General features: G+C 44.9%; 1 protein-coding gene across 1 annotated transcript in view; it reads left to right on the top strand.

Moving 5' to 3' along the window:
* The first annotated feature begins 989 nt into the window (after positions 1-989).
* Positions 990-26,336, top strand: part of LOC140658611 (vascular endothelial growth factor receptor kdr-like) — a 138,261-nt gene continuing 112,914 nt past the window's right edge. Inside the window, exon 1 of the mRNA XM_072877249.1 lies at positions 990-1,107. Within this exon, the coding sequence (XP_072733350.1) occupies positions 1,044-1,107 (64 nt within the window). The 5' untranslated portion in view covers positions 990-1,043. The remainder of the gene's footprint in view (positions 1,108-26,336) is intronic.

Below are 26,336 nucleotides of genomic sequence, written 5' to 3'. Positions count from 1 at the left end.
GCTCACGCAGCTCTGGCTTTGCAGGGACAGGCGATGCTGGGAGGCAGCGGGGGACAACTTTGCTCATTTCTTTGCCCCATCTCAGGCAGCAGCAGCAGCAGCAACAGGAAATCCAGGAGCTCTGTGAAATGACAGGGAGGGAGAGAGAGAGAGTGAAGTCCCCTTGCCTCGGCTGGTGACGTCTCTCCTTCCTCTTTTTTTTTTTTTCCTGTCCCTATAAAGAATCTCGGGCTCGCATCAAACTTCCCAGCGAAAGCAAAGCAAACCCAGAGGGGTGGGGGAAAAGGGAGAGAGAAACACCTAAGGCGGGATCTGGCCATGCCCAAGCCCCGCTGCCTGCCGGCTGCCTGCCCCGGGAGCTTCGGGGTGCCCCCCGGCAGGTAGCCAGGCTGGGGGACGTGGAAGCTCCCTCTCGTCCTGCCTTGCAAAACTGGCTGAAGTTGAGAGGTTTGTTGTTCCTCCTGATCTCTGCAGCACCTGCGCCTCCCTGGATAAATACATCTAAGAGGAGGCTTTTCAGTTCAGCCACCTTATCCCAAACTCCCGGCAAAGGACTGCTCGGAGCAGCGACTCACTGACTGGAGGAAACTTTTTGCCAAACTTTTCTGGTGCTTTGCTCTGCTTTTTTAACCCTTTGAGTTACTTTGCACCACCCAGGCGGGCTGGGGAGCCTTCTCTTCTCAGGCAGAGTAACGCTCCCCCCCCGCCCCCCAGGCACCCCATGAATTAGAAAAGCAGGGGGGGACGAGGAATAAAGTTGTCGTGAAAAGGGAAAAAAAAAAAAAGCCTAAAAACTTGCACCTCGAGAAGAAACGAAGGAAAACACAATCTGCAGCCCAAGGATGAAGCGGTGAATGGAAAGAACAATTTAACTGGAATCAACAAGTGGGAACTTCTGCACGCCTCGTTCTTCCCCTCCCTTCCCGCTCCAGCCCGCAGGCTTTCCGAAACTTGTTGCTGGAAAAGAAAACTTGTCCCCGTTTGCGGACCTCTCCTCCCGCGCCTTACAAGGGATATAGCAGTCACCCGCACCGGCACCGGCGATGGTCCCCAGGCCGAGCACCGCCCTGGCCGTCTATGCCCTTCAGGGGCTGCTCCTGATGCACGGTAAGACCCGCTCACACCTGGGTTTCTCGTTCTCCCCCCCGCTCGCCTGACCAGCGACGGAGCCCGGCGGGACCCACCGTGCTGCCGGGGATGTGAAGGGGTGCGGGCAGGCTGCCTTGCCGTTGCCGCTTCTCCTGCCCGAGGGCCGCCGGTACCGGCCGTGCCCTCCTCTCCGCCGTGCCTCAGGCGAGGAGGAGAGGCGGGCGCTAGGTGGCGCCTCGCGGGGGCGCGAGTTTGCCGCCCGCACGCGCGGGGCAACGCCCGCCCCCCCCCCGTGTTTCTTCGGCGGCGCTGAGGAGACGCCCGGGCCGGCGGGCAGGTGCCGCTTTTCTAGCTTCAAAAGGCTTCAAAAGTAGGAGCTGTGGCCTGTCCGGTAGCGCTCCACACGGCGCGGGGAGGGCGCGTAGGGCTCTCTCGCCTTCTGTGGGAGGGATCAGCGCTAATGGCGGAGCTGTGTGGGTACAGACATGGCAGGCAAACGCCTACCTTCTCTTTGATATTTCAGTTCTTATTCATGTGGTGTTTCTCCGCTGCGTTCCCCGTCTCAGTGCTGATGCTAGCTTAGGTTCCCCGTTCTCCAGCACTCATTTTACCCTGCTGCAAATGCACTCTCCCCCCTGGAGTTACTCCCGATTTTCGCCGATATCAGAAAAAGCCAAGAGGCAAGTTAATGAGATTTAGAAGAGCTTTTCCATCTGCTGTATGACTTTTCATTATCTCATTAAGCATAAGGATTTTGCTGGATTACCATGCTATTCATTCATGACACTGCAAATTGTGTAAGGGAGATGGTCTGTTATTTACTGGGGAATTCCTTCTGACAATAATGATGATTTGTTGGGTTTTTTTTTTGGATAGTGAAATGTATTTCACAGCACAAGACTGTTGCTTCTTTAGCATATTATAATCTTTTCATAGTTTAATATCAAGAGGATAGCTTCTGGAAACACTGTGAAGCATCACTGTGCTTGATTTTCTTGGATTCGTTCAGGGATTTAATGTATTCCTTCTGCAGAAAGAAACTGATTGGCAAGCACTAGCCCCAGTGAATTTCACATATCCCCTCCAGTACTTTCCCCACAGTTACCTACAGAACAAATACCTAAGCCTGAGACTGTGCTCCAAAGGGCTTGTCCAGCTTTTCCCAAAAAAACTGAAGCAGCAAACTGAAGCAAGGTAAAAAGGACCACAGAAACCCTCGTGACCCACGGTAGCAGTGCCAAAGTTAACCCCAGAGAAGGCAGTCCCGTGCCACGCCGGACACCCCCACCTTGAGTTGCACCTGGCGCAGCGTAGGAAGCTCGCGCAGCCCTCAGAGAATTCCCGTAATGTGCTCCATCTGGCTGACACGTGCGCGAGCAGCCAGCTGCACGCTACGTTAGTTTTAACGTCTGAATAGTCTGGAAAAGTTGCCTGTAGAAGGCAAATGACCAGAAATCCAGTGTGATTTTCACAAAGGCATAAATCACCACAGACTTTCATGGATCAGAGAGAGATAGTAACAAGTATTTGGCAGGAGGGAGAAAGTGTCTTGCCACAAGTGTTCCTGAGGCTCCAGGATGAAGTGCAGCATAGTGCAATTGTTACTGAGGAGGTGGGTGAAAAGCCTAGCTAGAGATGCTACCCACATTTCAGGGCTGGCTCGGGTCCTTACCAGGTTACTTTCCTAATAATTTTGGTCCTAATAACTTTGGTGCAGATTCACTTTCCCATCAGTGCCAGGCACAGAGAAGGCAGAGAAGGTGATGTCCACATCCTGTGGCAAAGAAAGGAAAGCAGGCACATCACTAACTGTCCCTGTAGGCAAAGGCTGATGATGGATTTGGAAGCAGTGTTATGGATGTCAGACCTTTGTCCATCATTAGGAAAAGATAGTATGTTAGCATAGTCTCTGTGTGCCCTAATTAGGCTGGAAGCCAAACTGAAACAGGGCCAGGAAGTCCGAGGATTCTGGATAGCACCAATGTTCTTGAGGTATTAACTCCTCAGTCACCTTTCCCTCAAAGTTCATCTCCAGCAATGAATTCAATGAAACTTTGTTTGACCTCCCAAGGCACAAGAGGCACAGATCTATTCTGCAGGCTGCAGGTTAAACCTTCTCTGGGATCTTTGTGGTCGAAATTAGGCAGAGTTGTGCTGAAGAGGCTGACTCTGATTAAAATCCAAATAATTTCATCTGTAATGCAGATAGAAGATTTTACAACTGTGAAAGACATTCACTACCTGAGGTGCTGAGTGAGGGCAGTGCAGCTGCCCAGCGAGGGATACCTCCCCGGTCAGGACTTCCCTGGTGCCCAAGGGAAAGGAAGCTCTCCAGCCTGTACCAAACCTTAGCAAAGGAGTCCGAGTGCCCTCTCCTTCTGTTATTAGTAGCTGATTGCAACCGCTGTGTCATTATCTTCCATATCCTGCTCAGCAGCTTGCCAAGGCTGCCTAGGTGTGCTGTGGATGCCAGAGGACAGAAGGTAACCATAGTCATTAAATTCATCCAGATCATCTGATGATCTCCTTTAGAGAACTCCTAACTTATTTGGCGCTTTCAGTCCTTGTGAGTGTTTAGCAGGGGGAAGAGACCATGCAAACATCATCCCAATAATTTCCTGCCTTATTATAAAACACAGCTTCAAAACATTTTATGCGTCTTTAAATTTCCTAAGACAGTTCTACAAGTATCATTAAATTTCCACTTTCTTTTTGCTTATTACACAGCTTATGTTCAACTTCTTAGAGTACTAGTTAGGGTCTTTCTGCTCAAAACTTTGGATGTAGTAATTATTGTGCAGATGCCAACAGCAGGCACATGTTTTAGGTATGGAGTGGGTTGGTTAAAAAACAGCCCTTTAAAAAACTCCACAAAGAATTTTTTACTCTAGTAACACCTTATATCTTGCATGAAAAATTTATTATCTTTTACCCCCTGACATTATCATCAAAAAGTTTTTAATATATGAGCAATCCAAATAACTTTTCAGGTATTGGAATAAACTTGGTAATTTCAATGATTTAATACTGGAAAACTAAGAAGATTCAAGAGTAAATTTAGGTCCTGCCTGATCCCTTTGAAATTAAAGCAAGTTTGAAATTGAACATTTTTTTTGTTTCATTTTGCAACCTCTTCTACAAATAGAATACACTAGGATGGGCAATTTAGCTTGTTAACATATACATTGCAAAGACACCACATATCTGTAGCTAAGTCAAAAGCTTCAGGAGCTCAGACTCCTCCTGGTTTGCCAACTAGGATGCTCACTGCGTATAGCCGGGAAGATGCAGGCTCAGCGGTGCACTGTTGCGCAGTCAGAGGCATTAAGGGTTTGCCTTTCTCTGAGGCAGTCAGTGCTGGAAAGCTGAGGATTGGAGAGCTGGCAATATGGGCTGTTGATCGGTTCTAGTAAACCAAAACTGTGTCTCTTAATTGGTGTTATTCCTAAACATTTGCTTTACTGTGGGAAAATGTTATAAAAAGCAGAGAAGACTTTTTTTAAGATTGTGATATATGAGCCTCCTGCCTGAAGCTGCCACATTCAAAACCAACTGGAAATCTCTTTACACGAATTCATCTATTTAAGGCAAGGAAAAAAATGTAAAGTATTTCTTAATACTCCCTGAACTTCTAAAAACCAGCGTTGTGCCCAAAAGAATACTGAGAATACAAACCAGTTTGTTTGTTGAAGGTTTCTGTTATAAGAAGTTATCATATTTTCTTTAAGAAGTTTAAAAAAAAAGTTTATCTGCACGCATTTCCCCATTGGTCTGCTAATACGTATGAATCTAAATAAGAACAACGAGGTGCATTTGAGTTATCTCTGTCCTTTCATACATTCTCTGAATTGTTCATTTTATGATTAAGTATTTGTACAAAGCAATAGCTCGATCTACTTCAGTCTGAAGTAATATATCAAGTTGGGCTGAATATATAATATTTATGTTGCTAGAAGGTTTACGTGCAAGGGCAAAAGGTTTCCAGCCACCACAGGAGATTTCTTAGGTACAGTCAGTGGTAGGTGGTCCATGTTTTTTGTAAGTTTGTCTTCCAAATAGCCAGCACAGTTTGAAGTAGGGTGAAAATCTGCCCTATGCCATATACATTCAGAGATGAAACACATCTTTTGCTTCCAAAGACATTTGCAAAGTATATGCAGCAAGGGTCACTTGATCATCAGCAAAGGACAGGATGAACAAAGAAGCTGCTTTCAGTTTACATTGCAAAACAGTTCTGGGGGCAGCAACAGCAACCTGCATTTTTTAAAACTACACAGGAAATTTCCAGGAGGCAGCGTTTGACTTTCAAAGTGAGTATGAGAAGGACACTGAAGCTTAGCCCTACCAAACTGCACATGCTTAGTTTTATATTTCCTCTGATCAGCCTTGCTCCACCTTTCCTTTTTTCTCTAAACCAGCCTGATGTCACTGGAATGGGAATTACAAGTGGAAGTAATTAAAAGATGTTTGGTATATCTAAATGACAGCTAGGAACAAAATAGATCTGTCCCTAGTGTTTTCCTTCAGAAACCAGCTCAGATGACTGACAGGACATGAAGGGTTCTGAGTGCCGATCAAGACATTCCTGTTCCCCCAGTCCTCACCTTTGGGCAGAGCATCTAACTGTACTCAGCCACAACAACCAAAAAAAATTGGCTACCTAAATAAGATGGCATAAAATCTGAACTGATCTCCTCATCAAGTTAGGCACTTATTTAATTTTTCTTTTTAAGGCCACAGAGAAAATAGTCGAAGCTGCCAAAATCATCCAGCCAAGACTGTTATCTGGAAATGGCATTTAATATAAGCGCATGCTTGAAGCTTGCCCCAGGGAGCAGAACTTTAGCAGCAGAGAGCTTGCAATCATCAGAAGCAAGGCACGATTAGAACAAATCATGTGAAGCAAGGTTTTCTGTATGAGAGGTGTGACCTTAGAGACTTGTCCAGGAGCCACTTCCTCAAGTGGGGAAGGAGGAAGGTTCAGAGAAGGTGGGGAGTCTGATCTCATGAGGCTGTGATGAGCAGAACTGATGGCTGCCCATTTGGTGCTAATTCCTCGCTGCCCCAGTGCTGAACACACTTGCGTGGGGGACCTCAGCTCACCTGAAACCAGGTATTAACATAAATTCGGAACTGCACTAGGCAAATCTTGTGACTGATTTTACAAGCTGATCATATCTCCTGCATTTGCCAATAACTAGAATACAAAACAGGAAAGAATCTCTTGGATCAAGTCCAGTCCCCACTTCACAGAGCTGAATCTGGTGTGATGGTGCTTTTCTTTGCCGTAGCTGAGACAGGGCTTGCAGCACATGCAGCCATCGCTGGCATTCCACTGTACATACCCGAGTGACCGTCTCAGCTGTGTGCTTTCCGAGGCATTGGAAATGCAAGCAGTGAATTCACATACTAAGGGCAGCTGAGCTACTGCCCTGTGCAGATGTTAACTTTTGTATTAGGCTGTTACTAACAGTGTAATACAGCTATGCACTTTGATGGATAGTGAGTAAGTCTGTGGACTGCTTTTGAGGCAGTCCAATACCCTCATCTCCAAGTCCTTGGATTAGTCTGTCTTTACAGCACATACTTTTTGTCCTCACTACATCCTACATCCCTCTCCTGCTCTCCCGCCCCCTTCCTGGATGTCTCCTAAACCCCCCTCAGGGCTCAGAATTCCTTGAATTTTTACATTAGAAAAAGCCAAGAGGAATTTCTCAGCCTTTCCATAACAGGAGCCTGCACAGTCTCTCTTCCCTGTACCAGAACGAATTTTGCCTTTAAAATTGTGCCTGGTGCAGAGATTTTGGCAAGCCAAAGTGGGATTGCCTAAGACCTGCAGCTGAATCTCTTGCTTTCTGCAAGCAGATGCACTAAGTCTTCCTGCTGTAGGGAATTTTACAAGCAATTTTTGCAAGCCTTCCCCTCCAACATCTAGAAATGCAAAAGGAGTCACAGCTAGTGCATGGGGTGTGTGTAAGCAGCGTTCAAGGCTTTTGTTGTGGCTCTAAGCAGTAAAGGTTTTAGCACTGAGGAGTCCTTGACATTACCAAGCAAGAAGGAAAGAACCTCGTCTAACCCTTCGAATGATGAAAGGCTGAACAGTTTTCCTTTGTGCCCTGCAGGGAATGGCAAAAGCATATGGTCCCCAAGAGTTCAAAATTCAGCCAAAAACTAAACTCAGGCCCCGAATGTAAAGGAAATATAGGGACCAACCTTCTATTTTCAGATCACTTGCCTTTGTCTTCTGGATTTCCACATAGGTTTCCTTAGATCTTCCTGTGTTTTTCTGAACTGTGGGAACATGATTGCCAAGGAAGTAGAGAGGGGAGTTTTCAGCCCTGCTGGGATTGTTCTTGATTCAAGGGTCAAGGAAGCTTGACCTAGTCATTACCTGTTCCATTTTTTACAAAATCTCCATGAACCTAAAACACCTCAGCCAAAATGTTTGCTTCCTTAGAGCCCGCAGCTCAGAAGTTGCACACCTTAAATTCTTCCTTACAGATACACTAAGGTCAATTTGCCGGAAAAGCACCAACCACCATGGGGCTACTTTACCTATTCCTCTATAGCTGTGGGTAAAATGGGACTGCTCCTAGGGATACTCCACACAAATACACAGAAGCAGCTATTCTGTAAGGCATTCATCCTGTTTGCCATTAACTCTTATGTCATTAAGTGAAATCAGTGCTAAATAGAATAACTTAGGAGTTAAAGCAATTTCCTCCCTGTCCCTAGAAGCCTGCAGCGGGTGATGTGAGCGTGGGGCCTCCCAGAATCGCAGTTCTCCTCCTCGATTCCCTCACAGCTACTGAGAAGGGCTCACTTTGGCCCTCTGTAGCCATAGGGATCTTCCCTGAAAGCTGATACTGAGCCTGGACTTCCCCAGCTTTTGGGTTGGGTTGCGCAGGGGTCGGCGTTTCAGACCTTTAATGTACAGATGCCTATGACAGCGTGTCCTCCAGGAGTTATAAAACGTGTTTTTCCCCTCTGCTTCTTTACTTGTTCTTCCAGCTGCCTGAAGCCAGCTCCCCGAGGGGCCGTAATACATGCCCACACGGTAGCATTTGGAAACCCTTCTTGTGGGCAATCCTAATTACAATACGCCTTCATACAGGAAATGGCTGTTGGAAGAGATTGCCCAGAACCCTTAACAGGAAGACGTATGTGACTGTGTTTGAAAGGAGGGAAGTAAAGCACTGTGGATTATCAGTTGCAAACCTCAAGGTCTCTGTCTTTACTTGCAGAAAAATAAATCCCACAGGTGCCGTGCTGTCCAGCACTGGGTCACTACTTACATCCCCCACCTCCGCTTAGGGAAGGGTACCCACACCACTCGCTGCCAAATCACTCCTGAATTAATACTATCATTGCTAATTTGCAAAGAAAGGGAAATTAAGGGAAATAAGGCAAATAAGGGAAGGTACTTCATGAGCATCCACTACTTAAAAGCACAGGTATTACTTTGCTTCTTAACTCATGAGGAATATCAGAAGAAATAATAATGCAGCGCCCAGGTGTGGGGAGAAATGCTTCTCCCAGATCTCTTTCTGGGTGTATATGAGGCAAGGAAGTTGTATCAGCTCTTGCTGCATGACACAGCAGGACAGAGCTAAACAGCAAATTTGCCTAGTTAAAAGGGTTTTGTACTGTTACAATTAAAGGATGATTCAAGTGAATCTAAACAATGATGTCACTCTGAGAACCTTTTAAACACAATTTAAGCTATTACATGGTGTGAAGCAGAGAGAATCGGCTAACCTTTTGGCCTGCCACATTTTTTCTCTACAAATGGATGATGTCTGGATTATTCTCATTTCATGTTCATGCACTCGGGACAAGCTTTGCTCTCAGTTACGCAGGTTTAAAGCTATAGCTTGGCTGAAGACAATAGCCTGTCTTTGAATTTGCCTTTGTGTGACGGAGAACATTTATTTTATTATGGTTGTTTATACATTTTGTGGCAGGATCTGAGTGAGAAAAGAACTGACTGAAAGCTGCTCTCTCACTGCATGCTTTATAAAGGTAGAGATTTTACTGATTTTGCTGGAAAATCCTGATTTGTTTTGGATGTGAAAATTCACGGTGAGAAAGCTAAGTAACCTGCTTGCTTTCCTATGATGAAGGAAACCCAGTGTGTGGCCCCTGCCTTGACACTGCAGCAACATCCAGTTGTGTGAGGCAGCACAACAACCCCTACTGCTATTCCTGAATGCTCCAGTGTACACTCTCACTTCACATTTATTTTGGCTTTAAAGATCCCATTCTGCTAAGCCTTCTGGAGGCCCTCATGCTTAAAACAACTTTCCTTCAGTCTTGGCAAATTTTCTATTGAGTAAGGACGGAGTAACAGCTAAGGCAAGAGAACAGGGTTTGGCCCAGTAGGAATTACCAGAAAGAGTAATTAATCCCCAGAATCCTATGTCAGCATGAACCGAGTGGAGCATGCAATGGGGAGGGATTCCCTGGGGCAGAGCCTCCTCTGGCTGTGATCTCAATGGACTTGGCCCATCTCACTTTGAAAGAGCCATGTGTTTCTCACAGCTCATCATCCCACTCAGTGATGACTTTTCCAAATATAATGATACCATGGGTCTCTGGGAAAGTAAGGCCCAGTTGTTACTGTGAAGCCGCTAATGATCCCGTTAACAGTTTTATTACTTAATCCACTGATACATCAGGTTCTGATTTCATCCAGAAAGGAGATAAACCAAGTCTTTGGTGTGACGTGTTTATAGGTTTGGAATTGCTCCGGGGTTTCTAGGCTGTGCTTGCATTAGGACTGTTTTCTCATGGCTTTCCCACAAAGTCAAATAAACATGGGTAGCTTCATTCTCTGGGTCAATTTGGGCAATATCACCCTGCCCTAATGAAAAAGAAGTGCAGGTCAAAACAAAGACGCAGTGTGGCACGACTCCTGGGATGAAGGAATTGTCTGGGCAAGGTGAATTCAGGAAGACAGCCGGCTGCTGAGCAGGGTACGTCAAAGGTTCCCCCCATCTGGCTCCAGATAGTATTGTACACTGCAATCCCCATCGGGAAAATTTGTTATTACATTTGACGGAGGGTGTATACAAGGCTGATTTCTTCTTCTTTGTATTATGGAGACATGGGATTATTTGGGGATACTGTCTGATCTACAGACTTGTCGACCAGAAAGACCAGTAGAGCTGGTTATTTATATGCTATGGCTTATATCAGAAGAGCATTGTTAGACTAGAAAGAGAAGATAGAAAGACCCCTAAAAAAAAATTGGGGTTTCACAATATATTAATAGGACTGTGATCTTTATACTAAGGATAAAAATATTTGGTATAAATTAGCCATGTAATTAGGCTTTTTTTATTGCTGTCTGCTTTGCATTTGAAACATAGTGTTCAAACCTACATGGTGAAATGCCATTATTAATTTAATTTAATAAATCATGAAGTAGTGTGCCTTCTTCTGGTTACTGAAGTTGATCTCTATTGAATTTTGTGCATAACTGTGGTTGTTATATTGTTACTAACATTAAATTAGTAACCTTCTTTTCCTAATGTACTATCCAGCATGTCAGAGCTGGTATACAATATCATCTAGGGCAGGCAGCCACAAACAGGCACTACGACATCCCACAAGTCTACAAGCACAGACTACTGCTCCCAAGAGAAAGGCTCTCCTTTTCCCATCCCAAGAATATGTGCACAATTTGTTTTAACATTCTTCATGACAATATCTTCAGCTTTCTGGAGAGTTTCTGGCAGAAGGACAAAAGCAGAGGAAAGGAGACAGTTTTGTCTGGGTATAAATCTCAGTTTTCATTTGCCAAACCTGTCCTGCACTTTTGAGAAAATCGGGGCAGTAAAGCTGAAAATTCTGTGCTCAAAGTGGGATTACTGGAAAAGCTAAAACTGAGCTAGTTTTGATTTCCATGGAGTAAAGTTTGCATAGCTGCCATTTGCTCTTCCACTGTACAATACCACAGTATCGCTGTACTTTAAAACATTAATGTAGACTTTTAAATGCTACAGGGATTTGTGTCTGGCATTGAGCAATGCAACTTTGACATTCTGCCTTTCTGTCTACCTACGCCTGGGACACCCCTCAGTCTGACCACTTGACCTAAAAATTTTGGTCTCAATGTCTTCGCGATTTAACTGAAATTTTTATATAAAAATCTTGTTTTCAAGATAGTTTACATTAAAAAGATAAAGGTGTCGTTCAGAAACAGGCAGCTATTGCTTGGGAAAGCAGGAATAATCATTGTAAGATAAATGACTGGGTAGAATCAGTTTGGCCAGAAATATGAGACACAAAGCTGACAGCATGAATCTCTTACCAGCATAAATCAGATCCATTTGTAAACACAGCTAGTTGGTCCAGGGTCCACAAGTGCCTGGGTAGCTCACACTGCCTGTGCAGTACTGCAGAATGTCCTTTAGGGGCTGGTTTGCTGCATAAAAAAAGCTACTAAAGATTTTCTCCTTGTGCAGAGAGTGGATAGAGGGATGTGCATTCAAATAGCAACGGTGCTGTCACTACCCCTTCTCAGGTGGCTTTTTCTTCTTTTCTGGGTCACACCTAGTGTGACCACGCTTTGTAGTTGATAAGGCGGAAATCACCTTATTGATGAACTAGCCCTTTCCCTGAACAAAAGGCCAAGTGTAATCTTTAATCCAGAGTGAAGTGCTTGACAATCTGTATGAGGGAAGTACTGAAGGCTTTATTCTACGACTCTGGGATTGCTATTACAGGTTCTGGACATTTCTGATATAGTGGTTACACTTTTTCTGTGCATTTCTTTTGCATCCTTGGAGAAGCAACGACTGTTAATATTGACATCATTAAAGTCATCACCATTATGGTTCAGGATAAACACTTCACCTTGATGAATCAAGTAGCTAAAGCTTTGCAGGGCCGTTGTTTTGGGCTGCCAATACCATATCTGCTCTTGTCTGGTGTCACCATATGCAGTCTCCTTAAATTTAGAGCTAGGCTAACCAGACTTTAAAAGAGACAGTAAAAGGGGTTAAAGAGTATCATTAGGAGAGTCCAGAACAGCCTAACTCCTGTAGTATCTTTCCTGTTTTAAAATCTTTCTGCTTATCTCGGTTCTGGTCTTTGACATCTGTTGGTAGTGAAAGCAAAGTAGCGACACTTGGGCGTGGTGGGATGTAAGGAGGGTATCTCATACGCTGATCTTCTTGCAGTGTATATGATAAAGGAATTGAGAGGAATTCTCAGCGTACGTAGGGCAAAGGTCTCTCTTGTGCTCTTTCATTTAATGGTCGAAGAGATGTCCTTTAGTGTGTATTGTACTGCTAGCCTTTGAAAGGCTGCCTTTTTGTTTTGATTCTATATTGTTCTAAGTTAAATAGTAGGAAAAGAGAAATCTCTGCCACCATAACATTCTCTTATAGGTCTATTCATTATAGATCCCGAGAGGAAACTGAGAGTTCCCCTGGACAATGGTCTGATATACAAACGAGCATACATTAACTTTCTGTGGTTGTATAGTTCATTTTGGCTGCATTTCCTTTACATTCTTAGGAACATGGATTCAGGCATAATTTGGTTTGATGTCTTCCTCTGCCTTGAACTGCTGTCTTGTTAGACATACTGCACGTCAAGCAGCCTCTCTGCAGCAGAGGCCTGAAGTTGAAATACTTCAGGCAGACATAGTGGTGCATTGAGGGGTGCTTTTGGAATGAGTGAGACGGCCAGGAGCAGAGGAGACCAGGCCAGGTCTGCGGAGTTTCATCTGAACTGGGTGAGGGATGCTGGGACGGCTGCTGACCAGATGCCATGCTCCAAACTAACAAGGATGTCAGGTGGGTTGGACATAAGCCATGATGTTCAAGTAACTCAACTTTAGTCCCCTGTCCTTTGACAAACACCTTAGAGGAGCTCACTTGGGGCACATCTGCAACGGCTTTGGCAGCACTAACTCCAGAACAGGGGCTTCAGCAGGGTATGATACAGGAACACCCAGAATCTCTGGATGTGAAATGGCCGATGCAATTGCAGCTGTGTTCACCGCACTGTTTAGCGTGGACACTTTGCTCAGGACCAGAGCTCAGTTGCCGCATGAACTGCACTCTTCAGTTTGTAGGTACCCACTCAGACCTCTAGCGCTTTGGGCACTTTGGCATTGCATTCCTCTCTGCAGCACAGGTATGTTTGCTGCTTTTGTGCCTCTGCTCTTCTTCTGTAAACCAGGGAGATTAGCACTTCCCTTCCTCCCTGGAGGGATGGGGCCATAAATGTTTTGAAGAGAAAATGCAGCTCAGGAACTGCAGTAGATTTACTTCATCTTTCACTTCCATCAGCAGAGAAAAAGCCATTTGAAGCTACAAAGATATTGAGGCGTTTAAGGTTGTAAGGATCAGGACTGGGTTACCATGATAGGCTTGGCCTGAACTGTCAGAAATGAATCTCTCTCCTGTCCTCCAGACAGACTCCTATAGAACTTTGGTTTGGCTGTCGCTCTTTTGCACTGACATGTTGTGCTCTCGCTTACTTTGCATGGGAACAGAGACAAGCAGATGAAAAAGATTAGAGACTAGATCAGTCGTTGTTACCCTGCCTTCTGTAAACAGCTTCGCACAGTCTGAAGAGTGTGACGCCTGCTTCTGAAATGCTGCCTGGCCCATCCAAAAGGTGTGTCTAACACACCACTCCCTGCTAATGCTGGCTTGCGGAGCCTGCTTACGTGTCCTGGGTACCACCAGGTGCATGGCAGTGATGCACAGGGCTTGCAAGGCTACAGTTTTTCTTGGATTTCTTTTAATGTGGTACCTCCCTCAGCCTCTTGGCCCACACGTATGCGGTAGGTTGCTAGTTGCCTCAGAGGAATAATGAAGTGCAAACACACACACACACACACACACACGCATGCATACGTGCAAATGGATGCAGCGTCACTCCTATTGCAACTATATTCCAAAAAGCCTCTTCGTTTTCATTCTGACTATGACTTCTGGCACAGAGAAATTTGCAAAGCTAATTTTCAGCTCCCGTCTAATGGATTCCCCTGCTGAGTGTCTGCTACAGTTAAAGAATTCCAGATTGAGAGTTTGTTCTTGTCTCCCCTGTGCACATCTATGTTGGAGGTACTTCTTGGAGAGCTGGTTAATGAGCCTGGAGTACAACTGAGTGTGCTGATCTTCAGGTGGAGTTTCCCCTCCTCCTTGGAGGAAGGTAGCCCTCACACCCTTATAGCCCATTTGTTTTCTTACTGCTTTCACCCCAGTGGAAATAAGGTGATTATAGGTATCAGACTGTGCAAGGGAATATTGGATTTATCAAAGTTGAGAAGCAAAAGGAGAAATCCCCTTTGCTAGGAGCTCACTTTTTCTGGAACTTGCATGCTTTTTGGGAAGAGGAAAGAGCTGCAGTTGAGCAGCATGCAGCAAGGGTTCAAAATACACTGTTGCGCTCTGTTTCCTCCTTGTCCCGTGTGCTTGCCCCGCTGGCCACCCTCAGAGGGGAGGGCACTGCCATGCACACCAGGTATTCACTAGTGCCAGCTCCTTCCAGCTCCTGTGGAAACTGAAGAGAGCCTTTCCCTGGATGATCCTGCAGCTCAGCACAGAACTGGGAGCCAATTTACTTGAGCTCTAATTCCTGCTGCAGGCTTCCTGTATGATCTTCAGTAAGATACTTATCTTATCTGTCTTCAGTTTCCAGCAGTATATAATAGCAATTACTTACCAACCTCACAAACATGTTGCAAGGTTAAATCCCTTTGTAAGCCACCTCACAACTAATCTTAGAAATGCAGACTGTTATGATTATTATTATTACTGCCATTTTGGCACTGTCCTTTCTCAGCCACGGATGTTTTCCTATGACATCTGCACCTACCCAAACGTACAGCTAAGGTTTAAGTATAAGTTTCCACAAAAGATATTCTCATTTTTGGGCAAAGTATATTGGATCTTCAGCCCCAAAGGCCCTTAGAGGGTGGGCATAGCCATTGCAGAAAACAAAAGATGCATGGGGCACACACATACAAGCAAGACAACCCATTTCACGCATCTTCCCTTCTCATACCTGGAGACCAAACCTCTAATGCTTATTTTAATATTTGTCAAGATTTTGTCTTGAGGAAGGGTGGGAAGAAGGACAAAAAGAGACATTGTTCCTCTTTGGAAAGCGTTTTGTTTTTCCCAAGCAGCTGGCCAGGCAGATCTCTTAAGTATTTACTTTAAGTACACATTTCTGTCTCCAGCAGGTACAAAGACATCTCTCCTGGGGCATCTTGGTAGGACAGAAGCCAACAGGACAAAAGGAGCCCAGGTGGGGTCAGTGTTGGACCTGGGCACTGTGTGGGGTTAGGATTAGGGTTGGGGTTAGGAGAGAGAAGTTCACAGCCTGAGTGTGAGTGGGGTTGCGAAGGGGCTGCCAAAGGCAGAAGGGAGCTGCAATGTGTTCTGGGAATGAAGTGAGCAGGAGGCAGCGCAGACAGAAGCCTTGTCCTGGTTTCGGCTGGGATAGAGTTGATTTCCTTCCTAGTGGCTGGTGTAGCACTGTGTTTTGGGTTTTAGTATGAGAATAATATTGACAACACGCTGATGTTTTGGCTGTTGCTGAGCGGTATTTACACTTGTCAAAGACTTTTTTTCAGCTCCCCATGCTCTGCCAGGTGCCCAAGAAGCTGGGAGGGGGCACAGCCAGGATAGTTGATCCAAACTGCCCAAAGGGCTATTCCATACCATATGACGTCATGCTCAGTATAGAAAGCTGGGGAAGAAGAAGGAAGGGGGGGACATTCGGAGTGATGGCGTTTGTCTTTCCAAGCAACCATTACGCATGAGAGAGCCCTGCTTTCCTGGAGGTGGCTGAACACCTGCCTGCCCATGGGAAGTAGTGAATGAATTCCTTGCTTCGCTTTGCTCGCACGCGCGGCTTTTGCTTTCCCTATTAAACTGTCCTTATCTCAACCCACGAGTGTTCTCACTTTTACTCTTCCGATTCTCTTCCCCATCCCACCACGAGGGTAGGGGGGGGAGTGAGTGAGCGGGTGCTTAGTTGCCATCTGGGGCTAAACCACGACAAGCCTATAGTGCAGAAAGATGCCCCAGGAACCAAAATGTCTCACGGAAGCTCTGTGTGGTGGTTTCTGGAGGGTGAGGAAGGTATCAGGTGTGCTGGCCATGCCCAGCTGGTGAGGGAGAAATCTGCCTCACAGAATGACTGTCACAGACACCTCTCAGTGCTGAAAGACCAGGGACCGGATGGGTTTATCGCTGCTGGTCATCATGAATTCCTCACTTACCCTGTAGCAAAGTACCTTTGTGAAGCCAGCCCGGAAAGGCTCCTGAACACTTAGCACTCATTCAGCCACTGCTTTGGATATACGTGACCAATAATCTGTCTCTCTTCATGTGTAGTTAAGCCATCTAAAAAAGATCAAGTTATTGAAGAGTTAGAAAGTTGATCTTTACATCCAGGCTAAGCTAGAATTACAATTGCTTAATCTCTTACTGAGTGGTTTCTCTCACTTAAAAGGGAACAATATAAATGAGTTTTCACTGGAATATGCTATCCTGGCATTTTAATTAAGATGAAAATATATAGGTAAAACAAAATATCTGGGCATTATCAGTTTTCATGGCTATTATTCTATTTGTCAGCTGGGGCGATCCATTTGCTGCGTGAACTGCAGTGCTAAGGGTACAGTATCTTTGTGCTCAAGAGCAACATATTCCCAAGCATGTTGTCTTTGGCATGGCCAGTATTTTATCTGCCAGAGCCAACGTTAATGAAAAATTCCTGAAAAATTCCACATTTCAACACAGCAACACTCTGATGGGAATACCAATCTCTTCTGACCTCGTTCAGGCAGGATACAAAATAGGGAGGTATTCCTGAACCCCCCTACCCAGGACTTTGGGTACTTTGTGCTAAGTTTGTGATGCTTGCCTGCCTTTATAAGTGATATCAGCACTGTCAGGTTGTGTACTCCCCATAGTACCTGCAGCCAAAATCAGCATTTCTTGGGATAGACATGCATGCAGTCAGAAACACTGGGTTGGTGAAACTAAGAGCTGCCTTCTAGTTTTGTTGCGTAACAGTCTCATCTCTTTGAAACAGTGATGCAGCAACTTTATAATGAGAACATGTCTGTATAGAATTGGGTTTCCCCTTCTGGGACAATGCTGGTGAAGTCATGAGTCTTTTTGACATGGGGGGTAGGAATATTTATCATCCATTAAAGTCAACATTAGCCTAGATTATTTGGAACATAGGGGCTCATCTCCTCATTGCATTGGACAGTCTGCAGAACTAAGGCCAAGCAAATAAAGCTGTGGAATAAAAGCCCAGTCGTGAGTAAAGTGGCCTTAAATCACTGTTACTGACTGCAAAGTGACAGTGCAGGGAAATGGAAGGGACTAGTTTACTTTGATTTGCAAGAATTGAATTCACACAGCTAGACGATTCCCGCAGGAGTTCAGAGTATCATGTACTTTTGTTGTAAACAGGATAGTCCTAGAAGTTAACTGGCATATGGGCTGTGCCACAATGAAATTGCTGACTTGAACAAGAGAAGAACCACCCTGAATTTCCCCTTCAGTCCCTTCACTAGAGCCTTCCACAGCCAAACCATCCTTCCTGCTCTGAAAAGGCTTCTTGTCAAGGCAGTCCCTGTGATGTGGGCAGGACAGGCAAGCCAGAGCTGTGGGCATTGTGGAAGATCCCAACATAGGAAAGAGAGGCCATTCTCAGGAGACCTCGCAACAAAGCTCAGAGAGGCGTGCTGGATTTATTCACGTAGCGTAGGTCACTCAGTAAGTGGAGAAATAAGTGAACTTGTCAACAAGCAAGGAAAAACCCATGTGTACAGCCTCTCCACATACTGTCCTACAACTGAAACCTTTGTGCTATATACACACTGTGTGGACCAGAACACAGAGGGCAAAGGAAAATCAAGACTTACCGCTAACAGGCATCCAAAGTCAGCTTATTACACACACATCCACACCTGACAAAAGGCAGGGCAAGCAGTGTAATTTATTCCCCCCCTGTTGTCAAAGTCCGTGATAGCATCTACTATCAACAACTGTGTGTCATGCCCTAGAGACAGGAGAAAGCCTGACAGTACAGAGATAAGAGCAGGTGCTAATTTGATGCTGTGGTCCAGCACATAGACACAATGCTGTGTAAATGCTCCGGTTTCAGCCCCTGGAAGGCTCTCTCTTGCCAAGTTCTCCCCTCTTTTGGAGACTTTTTAAATGGCAGTTGCTCAGTCGGCAGTGAGAGCACACCGCGTTCCTCCTGTGTAGACAAGATCTTTGATGAGCTTACGCTCTGAGCTGCTACCTTTATTTCTGTTTTAAATGGGATGCAAAGGGAGGAACAGGTTCTTGCCAATCACAGACTTGCCTAAATATTTATCTCTGCTAAAAACAGTTTAGTTTCTGGATTTAGCCCAGGGTTGATTCTGATGAGAGACATCAAACACAATATACATGAATCAGGGACAGCACATCTGGCATTGCCTGTGTGCTGTAGGAATATAAATAAAAGAGCCAGTAAACTCCAGCTGGTGAGTTATTTGTACTGCAGCAAGGCTGTCAGCTTTCTAATATCACCACCCAGTGAGAAGAGGGTGCCGTGAATCACTTGGGGCTGCTCTGTGGTCCCCCGTTGGCATGTGTCTTTCTTTTTGCATGGAAGGACTCAAAAGCAAAGGATCATAAACACTTTTTTGAAAGCGATTTGCAAGAGTGCCGAAAAGAGTGGCGGGCCAAGCCAGCAGTGCTGCCAATATTTAGAACATGATGATATTTTATTTTTGGAAGTATCTGATACAAATGTTCTTTTCCTGGAAAGATTCCTTCGCCTGCCTGCCTCCCCCGCCTCCCTCAGCCTGCTGGTGCCAATATTCCTGTTGCAACTTCCTTGCTCCCAGCCATTTCCTACTATAGATTTCCCTCCCTTCTCTCCTGGAGCTGGTGGTCCAGGTTGCACCCTGCATTGTTCTGCTGGCCTGGAAGGAGGCAAATGTCAGCGCCTGATTCAGCTGCCTATGCAGAGACACCCAGAGCTGCTCGGGATGTCGGCAGGTAACCCTGTAGGCTTCTAGCTCATGCTATGGAAGGGCACAAGCATCGCAGAGATGCCCTGTATCTGCCAGCCCTGGGAGGATGTGTCAGATCGAGACATGAGCCCCTGGTCTTCTTTATAGTGTGAGCAGAACATATTACAGTGCTGCAAGGCCTGGTGGGTGCAGGAAACGGCCAGAGCTCTGGACCCACGTGCACGGGGGCACTTAAGTACATGCCGCATCTCACTCCTTTCCATCCTCTCATCCAAGGGGAGCATTGCCCTCAGAATTGATAGTGTCCATTAGTGCCTTTTACTCCATCACTCTACAAACTGATAAGATAAGTATGACCTTTAGTTGAGCAAAATTTGGCATGGAAACATGAACAGAAGCCTTGGAGCTGAGGGTTAAAAAAATTGCAATGCCCAAAGAGTCATTTTGATCTCTTTAAACAAAATCATCATGCAGAGCAGCCATGGAGAAAGACTTATCACACTACTTCCCTGATTAGCCCAGGACACCAATTTTAGGTACTGTTAAAACAGTGGAGGTCAAATTTACTATGGAGGGCAAAGACCAGTGATTCATTTTTCCTCATTCTTTATAGTCACTTTTCACCTTGAAGAACAAAAGGGCCTAAAGTCAGAGAACGTTTGTTCTTGAGTCTTGCCAAAGCCTTTTTTTTTTTTTTTTTTAATAAACCATCATTAAAATCTGGGCCCATTGCCTTGACAAAAGAAAAGAATATATTTGTGTATACTTAAGAGACGGGAAAGAGACTGTGCGCCAGGGCTAGTCACAGATAAAGGAATTCCGGACATTATTCCTTGTGCTCCTAGGGGTTGTGACATGGGATTTCCTTTCAACGTGGTAAATAGCCCTACAGTTGTTGTATGACAGGGTGGGGTGGTCACTGGTTTCTTTAAAATGAGGAGAGATGAAAGCACATTATGAGAAGAAAGACAGGCTGGATACGTGTGCACAATGAACCCCTGTGAATGGGGGTGAGGGGTGCAAATTCACCCCCACCCAAAGCACCAGCTCAAAGCTTTGCCCTCATCAGGTTCCCATGGTTTAGAGGTGCTACCAGCTGATCTCTGCTTTGGGAAGAATAGCTCATGTCACAGCAAAATAGATTTAACTCTTAAGAGGGAGCCAAAATCTCAGGGCTTGTCAGCACCTTACGTGTTCCTCCTAGATCTGCGGGAGATAGATGGAACTTGTGGGGAAACGGGTTTATTTTGGGGTGACTCCTGATGTTCCCTGCCTTCTCTCAAAGCCAGCCTCTCACTGCGCACTGTGGGACACTGACAGCCCATCCTGGCCTGGTATGGGAACAGAGAGGGTGGCGAGGGTGGGATACCATAGCTGTGAGCTTCAGGAGGAACCTCACCATGTTTTGGAGCAAGAATCAGACAGTCCAGGTCTTTTGTAACTGAAAGCACCTTTCTCTCTTTTGCTGAATCCCGCACAGGATTGGGGTGATTAGTCTTCTCTTTTAAGAAAACAGAAAAGCTAAAGCTGCAGATTTTAACCTGTTTGCATTTTAAATAGAAAAACATTCAACTTTGTACTTAGATTACTTTTTCAGTTGGACTTTGCATTAAGGACTCACCGAAGTGCACTGATTTTGCAGTGTCAGGGGAAGTCGGAATGGGGGAGGAACGTGAATCGCTTGATGAGGGAGAAAAGAACATCAAGCTGATTTTATATTTGGATATGAATACAAAACGATTTCCTTTCCTCCCTCTTCCTGCGGCTGTCCTGGAGGGTCAGCAAAGACTGCAGATCCTAAACCTCACAGTTAAAGCAGGGCTTAATGAGAAGGGGAAAGAAGATATGCATGTTACTGTTCTCCAGATCCTCAGGATTCAGGTCTTCAATAATAAATGTTCATTTAAGGAATCATCAGTGGAACAGATAAATTAGCGTATTGCAGAAGTTTGCAAATGGAAGGTTCCTACATTCCTTCTTATTGCTTTCTATTTTATTGCTAGATATCTGAATTACAACTCTATAACCCTTCTACTGTGTAACAACACACCTGCAGATTTATTTTCCCTTTAAACTACAACGAGATCTTATGTCGGTATAGGGAGGCACATGATAAAATTGTAAAATTCAGCTTGTAAACTTCACGCAAAGGGGGAATGTCTACGAGGTTGAACTGCTGCTTCCAGTGCAAGAGTCAGTTTGGATCCGCTGCAAAGGATCTTGTTCCACTAGTGAATAAGACGCCCAGGAAAGGCTAGAGAGATTGAAGTCATAGCTGAATTCAGTCCCTACTCAACTCATTGGCTTAAGAGATTGTGTCAAGAGCGTCTAAGTCCACGCAGGACACATGGAAGATTCTAACCAAGTTCAGAACTGGAGACTTCAAAGGAAAAATGACAAATTTTCCTTCTTTCTCTTTGACCCCTTCCTAACATCCCACATTTTTCTGAAAACCGGGGAGAAGAGAAAGTTCCCTTGTTCATTGCAGCAGTAAAATAACACATCCTCTAAAATAACTGTATGGTAGTCTAAGGAACAACAAAGACCACTAAATGAATCATACAGAGAATTACTCATACATACGCATTTTCAAACAGTAAAAATGTCGTGCTTAGCATTGTTAACTCGCAAGCATGCCAGGCTGTACGGTCCACATTGCTGCTGGTGTGTATTTGAGGAGATCAGGTGAAAATCAGTTGGTGCACAGCAGTAAAACTGATCTGAATCAGGCCTTGGGATTGCACTCAAACATTAGCCCTTCTGCTGTGTGGGTATGGGGCTGTATGGCACTCACACATCAGGAGAGTACCATGATACTTGTATGAATTGGATCATGTTTTCTGAGCCCCGTAACAGACTACTGAATCATGCTTTTTTGATATCCTGGTACAATCACATTAAATCTCTTAAGATGAACTTTCATGGCCAAAAGCCAAACAAAACTCTTTGAAAAATAAACAGAACCCTTTTAGAAGGATTTTTAAAAAGCTAATACTTGGTTTAGGGACTTGTAATTTTAAAATATCTCAAATAAATTAAGAATACCAAAACTGATCTGCTGTCTATCTTCCCAGTGGTGGTGTGAGCACATGAGAGTTTCTGTTTCCTCGCAGTGGAAACTGCCCCTTAATTATGGTGCCATTGCCCAGTGTCATGATCTCTTTATCTTGGACTGCAAGGTGGAGTCAACCTGGGCTAAGAGGAGTATTCCCACTGAACAGATGTTCATATCAACACAACAGCTCTTGTGAATAAGGTTTGCAGGATTGGTGCTTGACATATGGCTCTTTTTACTCTCAAACAATGTTATTTTTTTTTCTCCCAAAGCTGCTTACATTCTGTGACCTTGCACTAAAGCCCAAATGAAATGCCTCACAATTTTCCTAAATACTATCTTTATTCTTACGGCTCCTGTATGAACCACTGCTATGCAGTTAATGCTGTGCAGTTGTTTCTACCCTAAGACCTTTTAGCCAAGGGTTTACAATTTGGCATCTGAGGTCTCAGCCTGAAAATTCATCTTTGTTTTTGTACTCTCCCGAAGAGTCTGTTCTAAATTGATATAAACATTTCAATAGCTTAAGAGTGCAAGAAAATGGTCAGCCTCCCTTTCCAGCTGGAAAACAAGCATGTTTCTTTGAGTCAAAGTATTGCATGTTGTTGGCTAGACTAGTGGCTGGCCTTATCTTGGCTTGGTCATGCAGATCCAGGCATCTGCATAACCTTGTGGCATATCCAGAAAAAAAATAAAAAACACCTTTACTTGACTGTGCAATGCTTGCTTTTTCAACATATCTGTTTCTCTGTAGTGGGCGTTGCTTACCCCTCTTCCCCTGATATATATCATGCACAAGTACCATCATATTCAGCAAGAGATGCTAGGAACCTGTTGATTTTCTTCAGCATGTGGAGAAATCCCTCAGTAACATAGTTCACATCTGCCAGACCAAAATTCATATGCCATACTAAAAATTGTACTGACTAATCGAGACAAGAGGGAACAGACCTCTGAAAGAAGCAAGTAAGGACCCCAGCAAATGCTTGCTCTACCTTGGTAAGCTGTTTGCTTATTCTGCGGTGTCTCAGATCTGGGTTTCATTATTGGGATTAGTTCTCTGAAATCTTAGTGCAGAGAATCAAGGCTGTATGTGTGGATTCAGGATGGGAAGGAACCTTATTAATTGCCTGCGCGCATATGCATTATTCTTTCATCTCCCACCTTGGTACTTTTCTCCTCCTGAATCCAAATGGTGACATTTTTCTTTCTTGGTGACATAAAGTTTCCACTTTGCTTTCATTCAGTGCTCACTTAACTTTCATGAGCCCCTTTTCTCTTAGCCATTTTCATATAGTTCTGTATTTCTTACCAGGGCTTCTGATACTCTGCAAGAGGTAGTCAGGAGAGAGCTCCAAAAACAGGAGCTGCTTTCCTCATTTAATTACTTTTAGAGTCACATTTGTTGATTTTGCTAACTATCCAGCACAAGAACTAATTTTATTCTTCAAAGGGCAACTGCATGTTTTGTCTGTCTATAGGAACTGCAATAAACCCTTGGGCTGAAGAGGTGAGATTTTTAGGAAAACAAAACAGTGGTGTGTTTCTTTCTGCTCTGTTTGAAATCACTAGTAAAAATAGAACCAGTTAGGGGTTTTATAACAAAACAGCTTTTCATTAGAAAATTACACTGTGGCAAAATTCCGTGTAGAAAGTGGCTGGGCTAGATGCAATTTTCCAGGAAAGGTTCTCCAGCCAGGATGGTGTTTCTGGTTACAACCCAACGATGCCATGGCCTTGTCATTGAGATGCATGCGTAGGATGCTGGAGACACCATGTTCCTTGGTGGAATCAAGCGTCTGAATCTGTGTCTCCCACTACCGGGGGCTGCCCTAAATACCTGGCTATTTTTAGATAAGTCTTTTTGTGTTGCTGCTTTTCATAATAAGAAAAACCTTTGAAGGATTTGTGTTTTATCCCTATGCACAACAGGAATTAAAATAAATAAATAGATGTTAAATATTTAGACAAGAAGAGAAGAATTTCCTGCCCAGCTTTTGCTAAGCGGCGTAGGTGGCTTTAATGCAAACCAGGTCTGCTCCTGAGTACCTGGCAATGTTTTCTTTTCTTGGAAGTGACTGCGGTAAAGCACCTTTAAAAGCAGGATCCCACAAAGCAAATCTGCCGTTTCCAAGGTCACTGTGCAATCACCTCCCCCAGATGATGAACTGATCTGCTGCAACCTAACCAACCTGTTAGGGAAAGGAATTGCTCTAGCTAAGGGCAGAAGCAGCATGGAGGATCCAGCCAGCACCAGGGCAGCAAGGCGAAGGAGTCCTTTAAGTGTCTGACCCCCCGCAAAGCCCCTCAAAGTAAACCCAAAAGTCAGGATCTGGCACTAAAGAAGCAAGTTCGGCTCTGGGCATCACACCTGGTGTATCACCCACCTGCCGCCCCTCCTCTGGGCTTGCGGGAGGCTGCGCCCAGACACCAGCAACTGCTTTTCCTCTGAACCTTCGCGGGTCAAGTGAGCTAATCTGGAAATCTGCAGGGGATAGAAGAAGGGACTTTTGTCAACAGGCAGCCATGCTATGTAGACTTGATAAATATGTGCAGTGCTAATTCGAAGCAGATTCCTGCTTTGCCACAAGCAGAATTCCTCCAAACCCTGCCATCAAAAACATTATGTCACAGCTGCGGAGAAGCCTAACAAACAGGGGAGAAGTTGGGGTCATGTCAGGGTAACAGTGCGGTGGAGGCTGTAAGGAAGTGATTGAAGCCCTGTTCCACGGCCTGATGGAGTTTGTCATTAAGAAGGATTTCACAAATGATTTGCAGCCAATTCCCTGGGTCCGATTGGTACTTTCCAGCTTAATGCAAACCAGTAAGGAAACCAGCTTCCAGACCTAGTTAGGCCAAACTACCCAGGGAGGTTGCAGGCAAGAGATAACATAACATCGCCTAGGGCTGCGGAAACGTAACTGAAACTGGGATTGGTTTTTAAGGAGATCGTTAGGTTCTCTCTCCCCATCTCCAGCAAACAGCTTTTATCTTGTCTCCCAAAATAGCAACCTCCCACCCTTCAAAACAAACAAAAAAAAAAAAGGAAAACCTCTTGAGACAGGCACACAGACAAAGCCGACAGAAGTGGAACACAGAGCTGATCGAAAACAGATTCCAGCGTCAAGTCCAAAGTTGGTTTCAGCTCATTTCTTCTTAATGGGTAAACTTAAGAAACTGAGGAAACAACGTAATTACCCACCAAGCAGATTTTATGGACACTAAGCATTTACATGTTTCTGACACGTGATCCCTGTGATTTGATCAAATCCATCTCTGTTTATGGTGGCGATTCAACTGAGTTGATCTCAGGAAGCTCTGGCTCATTTGCTTCTGGATTTATAGCTCAAGGAAAAATGATAAAACAATGCTAACTGGGGTGGGCTTTTGTTCTGCTTCACTCTGACCATCCACCTTCCCCGTTCTGATTTCAACTCCATCCCTCTCGTGGCTTTCCCTTGGCCTGCTCCTTCTGCAGGTCAGTGATTCATCACACAGGAGGACACAGATGTTCTTTACAAAGAAGTGTTTCTGTGCAAGCTAATATTTTTCCTAGAAAAGAGGGCTGGGGATGAGGAATGAGATGGGCAGGAGGAATTCACCACTGTGCAAAAGGCCTGAGAATACATATTGCCCAGTTTCCACCAGAGTTTGCGTGATGCTGCCTACATGACCCACTGGCACCCCCAGGGAGCAGGGCTGACTGCCGGATTCACACCCGCAAGGCTCCAAGTAGGAAACCTTGGGGCGTGTGGCCTGAGAAAAGAGGCGGTCTCTCTTGGCAGCTAATCCATAAGCGTTTGGTGGTCAGTGGTCAGTCGTCTTGCTTGATGGCAATACTAGGATTTAGCTATGGAGCATGGTCCGAGGTTGTTTTTCAAGCCCCCCTCTTATCATTCAGCAGAACCTCATCCAAATTCCTCTGTCAGCTCTTGCGTTTCTTAGAAAACAGCCATAGTCCTCTTTTGAGGTCTGATTTATGGACATTTTTGAGTCCAAAGCTGAGAACATGCACTCTACCTTTGAATCTCAGCAGTGCTGAGGTAGCACCAAAGAAGTTTGGAAGTGAAGTGAAGAGACCTGTATGTCAGGTCAGGCCCTGGCAGGCCATCTCAGCAGAACATCATTGCCCTAATACTGCCTAAATGTGGCAGCTGAAGCTCTTAGAGA

Source organism: Ciconia boyciana, chromosome 12, assembly GCF_034638445.1.
Source record: "Ciconia boyciana chromosome 12, ASM3463844v1, whole genome shotgun sequence".
Classification (NCBI taxonomy): Eukaryota; Metazoa; Chordata; class Aves; order Ciconiiformes; family Ciconiidae; genus Ciconia; species Ciconia boyciana.
This window is presented reverse-complemented; position numbering and strand designations above follow the sequence as displayed.